This window comes from Pristis pectinata, chromosome 21, assembly GCF_009764475.1.
Source record: "Pristis pectinata isolate sPriPec2 chromosome 21, sPriPec2.1.pri, whole genome shotgun sequence".
NCBI classification, from domain to species: domain Eukaryota; kingdom Metazoa; phylum Chordata; class Chondrichthyes; order Rhinopristiformes; family Pristidae; genus Pristis; species Pristis pectinata.
Window position 1 is genome coordinate 5,058,611 of NC_067425.1, and position 17,593 is coordinate 5,076,203.

Here is a 17,593-nt window from a genome sequence, read left to right on the forward strand (position 1 = left end):
CTTCTGCCCGATGGGAGAGGGGAGAAGAGAGACTGTCTGGGGTGGGTGGGGTCTTTGATTATGCTGGCTGCTTTACTGAGGCAGCGAGAAGTATAGACAGAGTCCATGGAGGGGAGGCTGGTTTCTGTGATGTGTTGTGTCCACAACTTTCTGCAGAGTCTTCTGGTCACAGGCAGAGCAGTTGCCATACCAAGCCTTGATGCATCCAGATAGGATGCTTTCTATGGTGCATTGATAAAAATTGGTGAGGATTGACAGGGCCATGCCAAATTACTTTAGCCTCCTGAGGAAGTAGAGATGCTGGTGAGCTTTCTTGGCCATGGCATCTACGCGGTTGGACCAGGACAGACTATTGGTGATGTTCAGTCCTAGGAACTTGAAGTTCTCAACCCTCTCGCCCTCAGCACCATTGATGTAGACAGGAGCATGTGCACCGCCCCCCTTCCTGAAGTCAATGACCAGCTCTTTTGTTTTGCTGACATTGAGGGAAAGGTTGTTGTCATAACACCATGTTACTAAGCTCTCTATCTCCTTCCTGTACTCCAACTCATTGTTATTTGAGATACGGCCCACTATGGCGGTGTCATCTGCAAACTTGTAGATGGAGTTAGAGCAGAATGTGGCCACGCAGTCATGAGTGTATAGGGAGTAGAGTAGGGGGCTGAGAACACAGCCTTGTGGAGCATCAGTATTAAGAATAATCACGGCGCAGGTGTTGCTGCCTATCCTTACTGATTCCGGTCTGCTGGTCAGGAAGTCAAGGATCCAGTTGCAGAGGGAGGTGTTGAGTCCCAGGTCTCGGAGTTTGGTGATGAGTTTGCTTAGAATTATAGTATTGAAGATGGAACTGTAGTCAATAAACAATAGTCTAATGTAGGTGTCTTTACTGTCCAGATGCTCCAGAGATGAGTGTAGGGTCAGGGAGATGGCATCCACCTTAGACTTATTTCGGTCTTAAGCGAATTGCAGTGTGTTGAGGTTGTCTGGGAGGTTGAAGCTAATGTGTGCCATGACCAGCCTCTCGAAGCACTTCATGATGGTGGATGTCAGAGCTACCAGGTGGTAGTCATTGGCAGCTGGTCATACTATCAGGTCCAATTACTTTAAAGTGCTAGCAATATGCTTTAGTGGAGCTGGGACATATACTTAGAATTGGGTGGAGTGTATAGTTAAGGTAAAGAGAAAACTCGTATACTGACATTCACATGAAAGAACCTCGTCATTGGGTGCAAGGTGCTCTCATTGTTGCAGTACCTGGCAGGTGTGACCTATATCACACAAATGTATTTTATCAATCACCTGAGACCTTCTCTACTTCATCTGGAACTTTACAATAGAACAGACTTGCAGAACCGTAACAAATTAACCTTTAGAAATAGGGGGAAGAATTGTACCTAATATGGCCCTCATTCTGATGGCTACCTTTGTTTGAGGCTACATCAAACTATGCAGAGACCTTGGGTATGCCAACACCAAGTGTAGGTATCCACAGTGACCTGAAGGATGGGTCTGGGTACATTCCCTCGGATTGTTCATATTAGTTGAGCCGTTCCATGTAATACATTTTATGCAGAACACTCTTGATCACAAATCAGTGAGACAGTGGTCTGTCATCAGAGATGTCATCAGAGCCCTGCAGGAAAAGAAGATGCTGGATTGTATGGGGTGGTTTGCAAGCAGACGGTCAAAGTCATTGAGCAGTATACCTCATCACTAAAAATTTTAAAACAAGCATGAATATGTTGCACATTTGGTCATGACTCATGCCCTTTCCATCAGATTTTTTGTGTATGATGAGCATATTGGCCTCACCGCAGGCTGCCTTCATGACAGTTACACTGGAAGCGAGACTGCCGCTTCGCTCCTTAGATGCCAAGAATGTCTAGGAAGACATGCAGGAGTATTTGTCGAGGCTTGTCCTGAACAGCTGCATAACACGGGTCTCTGTGCTGTATGGAATGTTCCCAGGGATGTACACCAGGACAAATATCAACTGCTGCTGGAAAACCATTAACATAGTGAAAGGCATCCTCTGGTGCAAAGTATTGTCCACAACTGAATGCTGCAAACAGACATATTCAAGAATCCACAACTATATGCCAAGCGACATGCTGAAGCTGGGAGCAGCCACTGCAAGGACTTTATGGGGAATAGCCACAGTTCAGGGCTTCCTACCATTGCACACTACTAGCTGAGATCTGTGTTAGAATCCTGTGAACTACTTGCTTTAAGATTGAAAAGGAACAATAACTGATGATGTGCTAATGTTAAGTAATAATATAGCTATATGAAAATGTTGACCTCAATGCTCTATATTACATTTACATTTTATATGATAAAATATATTTTGAAATTTAAAAAACACTTTTCCAATAATGTTTAAATGCCTGAATGAAATTTTAAAGAAGAATCCAGTCACATCTTCACCTTGTGCCATGGTTTCCCAGGGTATAATGTTGCCTGGAAGCTTGAGTCTAGCCAATCCATCTTGAAGGGATGGCAATTCATATTAGTCCCCAGATGATATGCAGTGCTTCTTGAGGTACTCATCTGTCATCAATAACTTCTGATATTTGGACACGAACTGGAATATCAAAAGGAAAAAGTTAGCTTTGATTTAAGGAATGTAGTATAATGGACCTCCAAATTATGAAAAAGAATGGAAAAAAAGGATTCTCTAGCTAAATAATGCACAAATGATTAAAGGTGACAATTGGTTTTCAGATACATTGTGTTAGTGTGCCTTAATTAATTGGTTATTACAGTATTTATGTGTGAGACCTTTCAGAAGCGTCTCTGGAATATCGCTGTTAATGCAGAATTTTCTTCCTTCTGATCCTAATATGTGATTATGTTAAACACTTACAAACTCTTCCACTGATACCATGGATTTATCAAATGAATGGTTCAGCTATACTCAAACAACAGTGCTGTTATATAGCATCTTTAGTGTTTGAAATCATTCCTAGACACTTCATTGGAACATTATCAGTCAAAATTTGACTCTGATCTATGCAAGGGGATATTAGGATCAGCATGAGGTAGATTTTAAGCTGCATTTTAAGAGATGATAGAGATGTAGACAGGCGAAGAAATTTAGGAAAGGAATTCTAGTGTTTGTGTCTAGACTGCTGGGCACCGATGATAAAGTGATGAAAATATATACATGGCCAGAATTGGAACAGGGTTTCATAGATAATGCAGCCATGGAACATTTTGAAAATAAGAATGAGGATTTTAAAACACAGACCATAAACATACAGGTTCCATTTTTAGATTGAGTTAATCTTGGAACAATATAACTATGCTTTAAATTTTAACACCATTTGGGTGCTTATAGGAAACAAAAACATCTTCAGTGATAACTTTTGCAACAACTTCAGTGACGGTTTAAATATTTTTGTCTTCCCTGCTTCCTAATTTTGCATCATTGGAGAACAGGAAGATATCTGGCTTAATCTCCACTCTGTGATGAATAAAGTGAGCTCAAAGGGATGGCAGAATAATGACACTACAAATAGCCTCAGGAAAGGAAATAAAAATCTCAGGAGCAATGCAACAATTTCTGCTGCAATACACTCCAGATTGACCTCCTGATTCCACCTGGATATATCAGCTCATTCAGTGGATACACTTGAAATATGGACAGTGCCCATGGAATCAAAGTCAAGCATGGAGCCAAAGCTTTTGTTTGGAGTGGGGAGGAGAGGGATGAGGAAAGGTGGAGAGAATAAATAAGAGTAAAAAGAAATTTTAGGAAAGTAGGTATACTGTTTAATCTATGAGCTTCATGCAAGCAAAGAATTTTATTGCACCCTGGTGTATATGACAATAAACTGATCTGAATCTGAATATCAATCTAGGATCATTTTAATGGTACAGCAATTTGCTTTCTTACTCTGAATGAATGAGTTAAAATGAGTAAAATATTAAGAGAGAAACATTGATGGAAATACAACAATACTTTGCATCAAATAACAAAGAAAAATGTTTTAAGGTGCTGCACAAAAAAACAAAAATTAAACACATTTTGACATTATGTCACATAAAGTGACAGGTCAAATGGCTTCCTTCTGTGAACTAATCATTCTACCATTCTTTGAAATGATCAAAGCATGGTCAAAGTGGTAGATTTTGAGGAATAACTGAAATGAGGTGGATTAGATGGAGAGTCCTAAGGAGGGAATTCCAGAGATCATTGCTCAGTTAACTGAAAGCATGGCAGCCAATGTTGGAGTGAAGGAAGTCAAGGAAGCACAAGCAATCAGAACTGAAGGGCACAGAGATCTCGAGGAGCTGGAAGAATTTGCAGAGGTAGGGAGAGTGGGCAAGGTGAGGGTAGAAGTATTTAAAAACAAAAATTTGAATTTGAAATTCAAAGTGGTAGATTTTGAGGAATAACTGAAATGAGGTGGATTAGATGGAGAGTCTTAAGGGGGGAATTCCAGAGTTCATTGCTCAGTTAGCTGAAGGCATGGCAGCCAATGTTGAAAATCAAGGCTTGTGCAAACTAAGTAAGACAATAGTTACAAGAAGTGAAATGACAGGTTATGCCATTTTCCGGTGTGTAATTTTTCATCAGAAACTTCTGAAACCACAACACTCTCTCAGCTTATTATTGTAATTAGTGTCGGCTGTGGTTCAGTTGGTGGCACTCTTGCCTCTGAGTAAGAAGGTTATGGGTTCAAGTCCCGCTGCACAGAACTGACCACAAAAATACAGGCTGGTTTTCCAGTGCAGTTTTGAGGGATAGCTACATTGTTGGAGCTGTTCCATTACAGAAACGATGTCAATCCTCTCGGGTAAATATAAAAGATCCCAAAGGCGACCTGGGGCCAATGGTTTCCCCTCAATCACCAGATTATCTATTCATTATAACATTGTGGGTTCTTTTTTTGCACAAAATTGGCGGCTGCGATGTCCATACTCTAACCGCAACGCCAAAGAAAACTTCAGTGCTTGCTGTACTTGGTGACATCCCGCCCACGTTAACTTGTCTCCCACAAATGCAAATCTTTCTTATTAGATTACACCTGGAGCTTTTAAATTTACGGTCTCTCAGGAAAACTGGAATTTTAACAGTATAGCCAAAAAAAAACCCCGATAAAGTAGGCTTTGGAAGTCACATTAACAAAGTGTGTTAATCTAATAAAACCTCCAGCGTTTACCTGCTCACAGCTCCCGTTGCTACAGCAACCAAGCGACGTCGAACGTCATTGCGTCAGATTCAATCAAAAGTAAAATATTTTAATACTTTAAACACAAAGGGGACAATATTATTCGCCAAAAATTAAACCTAGTTTTCCAGTCAACGCTTCGCTGTGCTTTTTAAACGCGTACATTTAAATGTTTGAGGCTATAGGTGTAACCTTTAACCTATGACTTCCTCCGAGAGGGTTTGTGACCGTGGCGGAGGAAATGGCTGCAGCGGGCTGAGGGAGGCGGCGGGTGGGCGCTGGGCTCTCTCCAGCATGAAGCTCCGGCCTCACAATGACAGGTAATTACCCGGGGACTTCGGCAGTGGCGGCGGGCGGCAGCTGGCCGGCGCTTTGCGCACACTTTACCTTGGCTTTGGTTGTGGGGGGTCCAGTTTCGCGGTGGGGGCGAGCGTGTGATGTGGGTGTGGAAGGTGTTTGACTGAGGCCTCGGGTATCAGACGCGCAGGGGGGAGGCTCTGCCCACACTTTATAGGGCAATCTCATGAGCCTTAGCTGCCCGCTGTTACACCATTGCCCTGTATGTTATTTTCCCTCAAATTCCTAAGCAAATCCCCTTTGGAACTTTTTCAGTCTATTTCCAGTTGTAGGTAATGAGCTCCAGGTCTTAACCAGTGTCTATGTGTAATAAAATTCACTTTCTTCCTCTCCGTCTGTACGCCCCAGAACTGTACACAATACTCTAAGCGGGGTCTAAGCAATGCTTTGTACAGTTACAGCGTGATGTCCCAACTCTTGGACTCAGTTCCTTGGCCTGCGAAGGCAAGCAAACCGAATGCCTTCTTTACTCTGTGACTCTGTCTTTGAGCCCGTTGCCGTGGCTCCATATCTGTAAATGGACATGCCTCTATTGACCTTATTTAAATTTGTAATAATCTTGTACATCCTGTCACATGTCCTGTCATCTGCCTTTGCTCCAAGGAGAACAACCCCCTTTTCTTCATTCTAACCTTGATATTTACCCCATCAAGGAATCTTTCAAGCAAATCGCTTCTATACCATCTTTAGAACCATGTGATATTTCTTAGATGTTGCAGAGGAACTCTTACCCAAAGAGAAAGAACTCAACTACAAGGGATTGCGTAGCTGGTGAACTAGTATTGAATTATGAACACTGTTCTGCAGGAAATTGAGGTGATCAGTTTGGGCATGGCCAGCTCCCCCTCTCCACAAATAGCAAAATGATTTTAAAGTAAGCAGTTAACTTTTGGTGATTATTGTTCTTGGATTCCTCGAGTGAGATGAACTTTTCTACTTTTGAGCCAAAGTTGAATATCAAAATGTTTTATGATTTTACAAAGAAAACAATGAACATTGTACGTGATGACTAGAGCATAGTTTTATTTTGATGGGAGATGGACTCCTGTAATTGGGGTATCATAGAATCGTAAAGCACAGAAATGGGCCCTTTTTGCCTACCTTATCCATAACAACCATGTTGCCCATCTATGTTAATCTCATTTTTTCTGCATTAGCCCCCATATCCATCTATGCCTTTTCTATCTAATTACCTGTCCAAATGCCTTTTAAATGTTGTAATTGTATTTGCCTCTACCAGCTTCTGGAAACTCGTTCCAGATATTCACCAACCTGTGGGGCAGGAGGGAGGGAAATTTACCCCTCAAATCTCCTCTAAAGTTCTTCCTTCTCACCTTAAACCTGTGCCTTCTAGCTATAGATCCCCTGTGCCCTGGGAAAAAGACCCTGACTATCTATCCTATATATGCCCCTCTTAATTTTGTAAACCTCTATAATGTCACCCTTGGTCTCCTACATTCCAGTGAGAATACACCAACCTTATCCAATCTCCTTAAATCTACGGCTCTCCATTCCAGGCAACATCCTGGTGAATCTCTTCTGTGCTCTCTCTATTACTACCACATGCTTTTTGTAGTGTGGTGACTAGAACTGTACACAATACTCCAAGTGTGGTGTAACAAATGTTTTGTACGGCTGCAGCATGATGTCCCAATTCTTATACTCCATTCCTCGGCTTGCAAAGGCAAGCATGCCGAATACCTTCTTTACTATAGCATGCACCTGTTTTACCACTTTTAGGGAGTTATGGACTTGCACACCAAGATCCCATTGTTCCTAAAATCTCTGGCATTTACTTTGCGTCTGACTAGAATTTGAATAACAGTAATAAGGATAACATTAAGGTTGCATCAACTTTATGACAGAGAAATGCAAATTGGATGACTTGTCTTCTCTGAATGCGGTTAGGAGAAGCCATGCCTGGGGTGTCCCTTGTGCTCCCTAGAAACCAGTTGAGAGTGTGGGAAGATACCAGGTATTTACCTTCTAGGCAGCAGTAAGGTAAGAACATGAAAGGAATCAGCTTATCAAGAGTACTACTTCTGCAGTTAAATTGTCAAGTCTTCCTGTTGATGAAACTAATGCGATGACTTGGTTCTAACTTTATAGGAGACATTCGAGCCAGAACTCTAGAATGCTGCACGGACCAGGGATTCTGAACAGCCAGTCAGTAGGACCTGAAATGCAGAACGAATTTGTCACTGTGCACACTGGTATCAGCCAACCCCACATGCAGCTGCAAACTGGAACAGCAGGGGAAAGTGCAGCTTCACATCCTGAATTATTTGTTGGGGCTCCAGAGAGTGGGTCACATCCTTCCAGAGAAGTTGTTCAAATTCAGATGGATGCATCTGAAGAACAGAGCAGGCGACCTGGAGTAGGACCCCAGCATGCAAACTCTTCTCATTCGCATATGCACTCACACTTGCATTCTCACGCTAGGACGGAGGGTCCTGCAGGAGAAAGATCTGAGCTGGATGAAAGGGAACTCAACTCGAGCTCATTCTCAGAACTTCGGTACATCTTTCTTTGGCTTCAGAGGAGTCTCCCATATATTGTCATCATTTGTGCCAAACTGATTTTTCAGCATGCTCTAGGTATGAAAAATATTTCATGAGCCCACTAACTCTTTTTAGAAAAAAAATATTGATTGTAACATTGAAACCCTTTATTCTGCAGCCCTGAGATTCTAAATATTGTCCCATATCTCCTCTGACGGGAGGTAATGTGGTGGGAACTCCCACAGAATTTCGGGTGTATTTTTTAAATTATTTGTTTAATTAAAATTCAGGAGAACCTGCTGGATCATTGCACCAGTAGCCATTAGACTTAAATGAGGCTTTTTCTGGCAAGGTCACTAGAGGGAGGTGAGACCCAATTTTTGATGTACTGATCTGCAAGGCTGTTCTGCAATTCTGTTATGCGAAGCATCATAATAACTGTTCAAGGCTTGTCCCTTTTCAAAAAAAAATTGTTGTGAATTCAGTTGATTATAAATAAGTGGTTCTTCAGCCCTGAGTCTATTTATTGTAACTTCAGAAAAAGATTTTGTACAAATTTGCAACATTTAATAGTGCAGATTTTCTGAAATGTACAGAACCACAAATTCTGAATCACTATTGAATAATTCATTTTAGTAACTAGCATCTGTTCTGTAAGTTTCTTCTCAGTGAATATTCAGGGAAACAGTATGCAAGGTTCCAGAGTTTTCATGGTTCATTATGGTAGTATAGGGCTATAAACAGTCTGTGGTGGATAGGAACACAAGAACACTCAACTTCCACCCCCCCCCCCCCCCCCAACTGATGCATGACTCCCTCGTAGTTTGAATATCTGTTATTTTCCACTTTGCATACTTTCAATGGGTCTGCCTCCCTATTTCTCTGGGATGGAGAATTCCAGAGGCACAATTCTCTGAGAGAAGAAATCCCTCCTCATTTGTCTTAAATGAGTGACTCCTTATTCTGAACCAAAGCTGCAGAGGTCCAGATACCTTCACAAGGAAAAAAACACAGCATCAACGTGGTTAGCCCCTCTGAATCTTGTTTCAATAAGATCATCTCTCATTCTTCTGTACTCCAATGAGTATAGGCACAACCTGCTCAACCACTATTTGGATGTCACCTGCTTGTTGCCAGGAATCAACCCAATGAACCTTCTCTGCACTGCCTCCATCCAAGTATAGTAAAACTCTGATAGGTGGCATAGCAGTCAGTGCAATGCTATTACAGTGCCAACGATCAGCGTTCGATTCCCGTTGCTGTCTGTAAGGAGTTTGTACGTTCTCCCATGTCTGCGTGGGTTTCCTCCGGGTGCTCCGGTTTCCTCCCACATTACAAAGACGTATGGGTAGGTTAATTGGGTTTAAAATGGGCGGTGTGGACTCGTTGGGCTGGAAGGGCCTGTTACCATGCTGTAGATTTTTTTAAAAAAAATTTAAATTTCAGATTTAAAAAAAAACACACTATCAGAGTGATTTGGCAGCTGGCTCATTAGGGTTTTGTTCTCACTCTCCCTTTAAACATTGGGGTCCTATTTTCTGTGCTCCCTTTAAACACATTGGATATGCTGGTAAATTTAGTATACTACTGTGTAACATTAAAAAAAATTAAAATAGTGTTGGATTATTAATTGAAATAACATGAGTAATTCAGAAAATCTGCCAGTGATGGCAGTCAAAGGAAAAACTTGTGAGCGAATGGAATCAAACTTGCTGCAAGTAAAGATGGTTGTGCTTGTTAGAGTCCTATTATCTTAGCTCCAGTTTATTAGGTTAGTCCCAACAATCTTCAGTTTATTCACCAATACCATCAGATGAGAAGGGGAAATGTTCACTGATAATTGGATGTCTTCAATTCTGTTCACATTCCTCAGAAAATGAAATGTCTATTCCCATGCAACAAGCTCTGGACCAGTGGCAAAAAGATATTTGAGCCACTCAAGTGCCAGAGTGTGAATCATCTCTAACAAGAATGAGCCAAATCACTTCCCACTGAAGTTTGATTAAATTATTTGTGAATTCCTGTTACCAAAATCCTGAGGATTACCATTAATCAGAATTCTACTTGGTTGAATTAATAAGTAAATATTGTGGCTGCAAGAGCAGGTCAGAGCCAGGGTGTTCCTGATATACTAAAGGCTTTCCGCCATTTAAAAAAAATTAAAAACATAACAACATCCAGGACCAAGTAGCCTGCTTAATTGTCACCCCCATCCCCTACATTAAACATCTACTCTCTCCATTAGCAAAGCAACTCAGCAAGGCTTCTTTGACAGCACTTTTCAAACAATTGACCTCTACCACCCAAGGACAAGAGCAGCGGGCACAAGGAAAAGTCACACATTCACAACAAAAGTTGCACATCATCCTAATACAGGAGTACCTTCACTTTAAGACCAGTCATGGTTCAGTAAAATGGCTCACTGTCACCACTTCAAAGTTGGGGATAGGCATTAGACTCGGGCAATCTCAGCAGCAACGCATCCCTGCTATGAATTTAAAAATTGTGATTATTTTACAAGTTTCTCAATGTAGTTGCTACTTAATCAAAATGTTTGAGTATAGAAACCAAATCAAAAATTAGAAGCAACAGTTGCCCATTCAGTCCTTTGAACCACTCTGCCATCTATAATCTTGGCTGATCATCCCTAATTCAATACCCAGTTCCTGCTTTCTCCCTAAATCCCTTGATTTCTTTATCCATCAGTACTATATCTAACTGTTTGAATGTATTTAATGATTTGGCTGCATCTCTGTTCTATGGTGGAGAATTCCACAGTTTTGCCATTCATTAGCTGAAGAAATTTCTCCTTGTCTCAGTCCTAAATGGCCTACCCCCATCCTTAAGCTGTGACCTATGTTTCTGGACTTCCCCACCACTGGGAACATCTTTCCTATCTGTCAAGACCTGTCAGGATTTTATAAGTTGTAATGAGGTCTTCTCTCATTCTTCTAAACTCTAGTGAATATAAGCCCAAATGTCCCAATATCTCTTCATGTGTCAGTCTTACCATCCCAGGAATCAGTCTGGTGAGGCTTTGCTGCGCTCCCCCCATAGCAAGAACAACCTTTATCTGATGTGGAGACCAAAGCTTCCACGTAATACTCAAGGCGTGATCTAACCCTGTACAATTGCAGTAAGACATCCCCTCTATTGTACTAATTCCTCTCACTATGAAGGTCAACATACCATTTGCCTCTTAACTGCCTGCTGCATCGATATGCTTAACTTTCATTGATTGGTGCACAAGGGTATCTGGGTCTTATTGCCCTTCAGAAAACATTCAGAAACAAATAACAACAATTGAAAAATCTCTTGCCATTCAGATAATGGTCTGCCTTCCCGTTTTTGTCACCAATGTTGAAAACCTCATTTATCCACATTATACTGCACCTGCCATGCATTTGTCCAAATTGTTCTGCATCCTATCAGTAATTCTGTTCTCTCTCTCTCCTTCCTCTTTTAAATAATGGGCTTTTATTACCTACCCTGCCATCTGTAAGAACTGATCCAGAGTCTAATGAATGTTGAAAAATGACCACAGATGCATAGTGATTTCTTGGGCAACTTCCAGTACTCTGGGATGCAGACTCTCGGGTCCTGGGAATTTATCAGCCTTCAATCCATTAATTTCCCTAAAACCATTTTCCTATTAACACTGATTTCCTTTGGTGCCTCCCTGTCACTCGACCCCAGATTCCCTAATATTTCAGGGAGTTTATTTGTGTCCTCCCTTGTGAAGATAGGACCAAAGTATTTGTTTAAGTAGTCTGCCATTTCTTTGTCCCCCCCCCCATTATAAATTTTGCTATTTCTGACTGTAGATTTGTCTTCAATCTTTCTCTCTTTATATATCTATAGAAGCCTCAGTTTTGTTGCTTTTTGAGGACCAAGTTATATGCTTTCTCCTTGGATCTAATTCTCTCTCTGATTTCCCTTGTTAAGCCAGCCTCCCTGTTTTATGTTTGTTCCAGACAGGAATGAACAATTATTATAGTTCATCCATGCTCTCTTTAAATGTTTGCCATTGCCAATCCACCATCCGTCTCATAAGTAACATTCCCCAATCTATCTTGACCAACTCTTGTTTCATGCCGTCCTTTATTTATATCCAGCGCCTTTAATTATATTCAGAGCCTTAGTCATAGTGTTATGTAGCACGGAAACAGGCCCTTCAGCCCAACTTGTCCATGCCGACCAAGGTGCCTCCCTAAGCTAGTCCCGTTTGTCTATGTTCGGCCTGTATCCTTCTAAACCGTTCCTCTGTATGAACCTGTCCAAATGTCTATTAAAAGTTGTAATTGTATCCACCTCTACCACTTCCTCTGACATCTTGTTCCATATACCCGCCACCCTCTGTGTGGAAAAACTTGTTCCTCAGATCCCCCTTGAATCTTTCTCCTCTCACCTTAAACAAAGTTTCAGATCCCCCTACCCTGGGAAAAACACTGTGACTATCTCTCCTATCTCAGAATCTACTATGTCACTCTCCATCCTAATGAAGAATTCTATCATATTATGGTTGTTCTTCCCCAAGAGGCTTTGAACAACAAGACTGTTAATTAATCCTTTCTCATTACACAATACCCACTCTAAGAAGACCTATTCTCTAGTTGGTTCCTCAACTAGGGAACTACTGCATTGGTCCAGAAAGCCATCCTGTATGCACTCCAGAAATTCCTTCTGTATGGTATTATCACTAATTTGACAAGCCCAAGTCACCCCTGAGGATCTGCCTGCTTGGTGACTTTCATTCAAGTTTGATAGTTTAAAACAATTGATTATTGGCAGCCTGGACTGGATGAATCTTGGAGAAATTGCAATTTGTATCAATCAGGTGAGAGGGCTTTGACTGGTTGTTCACAGCATTCTCCGTGTTTTTGTATTAAACATAAAATGTCATGCTCCCAGGCTACCTTTTCACCTCCAGTTAAAGAGACTTCCAGTTTATAGAAGCCCTTTTGTGCTGCTGGGACACTAATGAAGTTTTTATTTGTAGTCACTGTAGGAACATAACAGTTGATTTGAACAAATTGTAGTGATGATCAGATTTTTTTTAAGGGCTGTTGATTTGAAGTATTTGCCTAAAATAGTGTCATGTACATCCACCTGAGCAGATGAGGCAGTAGTTTACTATGATATGTCTATGAAGAAGGATATTGAACACAGTAATTGGAATGTCCACCCATCCAGGTATCTGAATGACTGGAGTTGCATCACACTTCAGCTGTATTTTCACCTTCTTATTTTACTAACAAAATTCCACTATAGTCTATCACAACTGTGTTTTGTTCTGTTAGGTATTGCAGTTGGTGTTGGACTGTGGATAACTTTCCTTTATGCAAACAAGATAATTATAAATCAGGTCTTCCTACAGGTAGGTTTCTTTTTATTTAAAACCATTCCTGCCTTTTTCCCTCCCTTTGCTTCTGAATGAATCACTGGGTTCCAAAGTTATCTTGCATGAGTGGTTGTTATTCATACATGGTTTTATCCCTAATTCCCTCCTGATTTACCTGGTAAATACACTAAACCTGACAAAAGTTCATTGATGACTGATAACATTCTTGAATTGTGCTAATTCAAACTGAATGTGACTATTCTGCATGTCTTTTAGGAGCGCCGCTCTGTATTACAGTGTGGCTGGTTGCTTGGATTTCTAACTGCCTCCACCCTTCTCCTCTACGACACTTTCCGGTCCCAGTCACTCTTCTACAGGTATGTTTTACTGAAATTTGAGGGAGAAAGAGGCTGGAGACATCTTAGCACTTGTGTGGGTAGTGCAATTAGTTTTATTTCGCTAGGTTCCATTTAAGAAAGAGTTGGACAGCAGTTAACTGGAGGAATTCAAAAGTTACAAGGATAAATATAGTTAGCAATGATTAATAATAGGGCAAAAAAGAAACTGCTGGAGGAACTTAGTGGGTCAGGCAACATCTATGGAGGCAGAGGGATGGAGGGTGGGAGTGGGTAACAAAATAGCTCCAACCATTGGTCCAGATTTTATGGACATGATCTCACCACCTGTGATCCCTGGAGACACAAGAGACGGCAGATGCTGGAATCTGGAGCAACACAAAAGGCACTGGAGCAACTCAGTGGGTCAGGCAGCATCTATGGAGGGAAGTAGACAGGTGACTTTTTGGGTCAAGACCCTTCAGACAGAATTGCATTCTCAGGTGGTACTGGAATCAAGTAATAAGGCCCTGACTGGCAGTATGCCACAAGTTGGACAAAGTCAAGCTCTGATAAAACATTCAGAAACAATAAAAGCAGTCAAACCACACATTTATAAATAACCAATTCAAATAAAACACAGGTTTAACAAACAATGAAAAGGCACATTACTTTCTCTTTCTTCCCTATAACCCTACAATCCCATTCAAATGAATGGGCTTATGAACCAAGCGACAGTTCCTTAGCATTAATCTTGGGGCATATCACCAGGATCCTGCTCCACAAGTGCATCAGGGAAAGGGCTGACAGAGCTCAATGATTAAGTGGTTCCAAAATGTGCAGCTGCTTGTACTGAGGTGCCAATGTTTCCATGTGGAACTGCAGGCTTTTCCCGTCGAGATCCAAGCCATGAGGTAATTTCTCATTGGTGAAAACAAAGACAAAAAGACCAGCTTTGTTTCCTCAATACATTAATGGGAAACAATTGATGTATAAACTTCCAGGGAGAATGTAGGGAAAATTAGTTGCCCAATGTGACCTTTGTTCTGATGGTTACCTTTGCGCGTGGCTGCATCAAGCCGTGCATAGACCCTGGGTGTGTAAACACCAAATGTCATTATGTATTGAGTTTCTGTTTATCCCCAATGTTCTGAAGGATGGATTTAGCCACATTGCCTCAGGATGTTCATTGGCTCATCCCACACCACCTGTCCCTCGTAGAACACTTTATCCAGAAAAACACCGTTTATCACGTCAATGACGTAGTGGCTTGGAAAAGGAGATGGTAGATCCAGTGGGGTGGCTCTTTGGGTAGACTGTGATGCTCACTGGACAGAATGCCTCATCAGTGAAGCTTTCAAGCAAGTACCAAGACCTTGCTTAGTTGGTGAAGAGAAAGCCGCCGCCACCCCCCCCCCCCCCCCAAATCAGATCTATCATGTGTGATCAGCATATCAGCCGCAGTGGCTGCACTGGAAATGAGGGTATTACCCTTCTCCCTAGCCGAGAAGGACTGGAATGGCATGCAGAGGTATCTTTTGAGATTTGTCCCAAACAGCTGCCTGACACAGAATTCTGTACTGTAAGGGCTGTTCCCAGGAATGCACATTGAGTTCTCAGTGACCATCTTGAGAGCATCTGGATAGCAGTCTGGATTTCAATTCCTAATTGTTTCCCAGTGGGGATCTTTGTGAGATTTTGGGTGGGGGGTGCCAAAGGAAACCAGGACCAGTAAATGCTTTAACCGTGAAAGAGACAATAATTTGTAGATCAAATAAAACTTGCAAACATTGCTCTGCTCCTGCATGGAGATGATTAGGAGAAGAAAGATCCAAGGCTGGGGAATAGAAAAATGTAATCTGGGTAAAACTGAGTGCGCGGATGAAAGGTGAGAACCATCTTAATTATGATAGGCTATTGGTAGCATTCATAAACCTGCTAAGCTTCCAACATCTTTTTACATTGACTTTTCTGCAGACAAATGTGACAACCAGTCTGCATTAGTAACGAATGTTTAATCAGTTTCTTTTACATTAAGTTCCATTTATATAGCATTGAAAACTGTCCCAGGGCACCAGATGTGTCATCAAAATAAAATTGCATGGGGTTAGCTATATTAGGGATATTGGCCAAGCTTGCTGTTAACAGCTTCTCCATGCTTGGAGGGGATGCAATGTGATATTTAATTAATTAGAAAAAAACAATGCAAAGGCAATAGATTGCAAGAACTTTGACATGCTGAATGCCACTTAATTTAGTGATTTGATTGGATTCATTCCTGTACAAACAACTAAATTATTCTTTGATTACTTTTGTTACTCCTTTAAGTTCGGTGCAAATGACATTTGAAAAATTTTAAACTTACTTTCCTTTTGCAGTTTAATCTTCCTTCATCCCAGTGTTGATCCTATTGGATTCTGGGATGCGTTGTGGATCGTGGGAACTGCAGACTTCATATTGAAGTTTCTTTCTATGGGATTCAAGTGCCTTGTCCTATTGGTGCCTTCATCACTGATGTCATTCAAATCAAGAGTAAGTTTACTGGTGACAATCTGAGACCGAGGTAGTTTACAGTCTGAATCAGAAAAAATTTCAGCATTTTAAAGTCGGCAGCCTCTCCTTGTAAGTTTTAAATTCTTCCACGTAAATTTTTCACACAAAGGGTAGTTAGCATCTTGAATGAGCTGCCAGAAGAAGTGGTGGAGGCAGGAACAGTAACAACATTTAAGAGGCATCAGGACAGGTACTTTAATGATCAAGGCATAGGGGGATGTGGAATTAATGCAGGTGAGTGGGATTAATATGGATAGACATGACGATTAGCATAGATGCGCAGGGCTGAAGATCCTGTTTCTGTGCTGTACAACTCTATGACTCTGCATAATTGAACATGTTACAGCTCCTGTGATTAGAAGGGAAAGATGTGGAGTGATATGCCGTTTGACTGCACATGCATCAAACTGGACTTATTCCTGGCTCTGTTCTCTGCCCATCACAAGTTCACTTCCATCAGGCATTATTGGATCATTCAATTTCTTTTATGGGATCCACCTTCCACCAACTTTACAATTTTATCCTGAGAGCTGAGTGTAAAATAGCTTCTCATCTGCCATCACTAGATCATTTGCCACTGAATTTAAACCCCCCCCCCCCCCCCCCCCCCTGGTTATTGATCCACTTGCCACGAGGAATAGCTCATCACTCTTTATTCCATCAAAATCTGTCATCATGTTGGTAGCCTCTTTTGAACCATCTCTCGACCTTCTATATGGTCTAGGGAGAACAGTCCTAAACTTTCCAACTTATCCTCATAACTGAAGTGATGTTTTTCAGCACTTGGATCGCCAAACACTAATCTCCCATGATCAGAGACACCATGCTTTTATGCTTGGTGACAGGATAGTACTTCCTTGTATTGGCTCCTTGTGATTTTTTTTCTCTCTGAGTGTAAGTACTCTTTGGATTTCTCTACCACAGAATCCTGCAGAGGTAGAATCATAACAGACATTTAAACTACAAGGGAGTTGAAGAGTATGGGGATTGGGACAGAGCAAGAAAGTGGTGTTGATGTCTGTCAGCATAAATTGTGTGGGCTCACGTGAGAGGAATGGGCAGGTATGAGGTTAGCTGCAGTTTGCCATTTGAGGATGTTGCAGGCACCAGGAATTAGTATGTTAACTTCCCATCTCTGGATCTCTTCTTTGGCTCAAAAGAACTCAGTGACTTCACAATGCAAGCCATCAAACTTAAATTTATTTGGGATTGTTATGTCACGACTGAGGATGTAGAACTGAAGCTGATGCTAAGCCTCAAATGTTCACACCAGAGCTACCACAATGCTTCCCAAAGACTTTGTAAGCTTATTTGTAACACTGTTTGTGC

The 17,593-nt window shown here is 41.4% G+C and overlaps 1 protein-coding gene across 2 annotated transcripts in view; it reads left to right on the top strand.

The window, feature by feature from the left end:
* Nucleotides 1–5,397: 5,397 nt before the first annotated feature.
* The window catches only part of rnft1 (ring finger protein, transmembrane 1), a 37,182-nt gene continuing 24,986 nt past the window's right edge, over nucleotides 5,398–17,593 (top strand). Inside the window, exons 1-6 of one of the 2 annotated variants that reach the window (XM_052036010.1) lie at nucleotides 5,398–5,497; nucleotides 7,443–7,535; nucleotides 7,644–8,131; nucleotides 13,336–13,412; nucleotides 13,653–13,753; nucleotides 16,090–16,243. In XM_052036010.1, the coding sequence (XP_051891970.1) occupies nucleotides 7,669–8,131; nucleotides 13,336–13,412; nucleotides 13,653–13,753; nucleotides 16,090–16,243 (795 nt within the window). In that variant the 5' untranslated portion in view covers nucleotides 5,398–5,497; nucleotides 7,443–7,535; nucleotides 7,644–7,668. The remainder of the gene's footprint in view (nucleotides 5,498–7,442; nucleotides 7,536–7,643; nucleotides 8,132–13,335; nucleotides 13,413–13,652; nucleotides 13,754–16,089; nucleotides 16,244–17,593) is intronic. The other variant, XM_052036009.1, reaches the window with a different exon arrangement.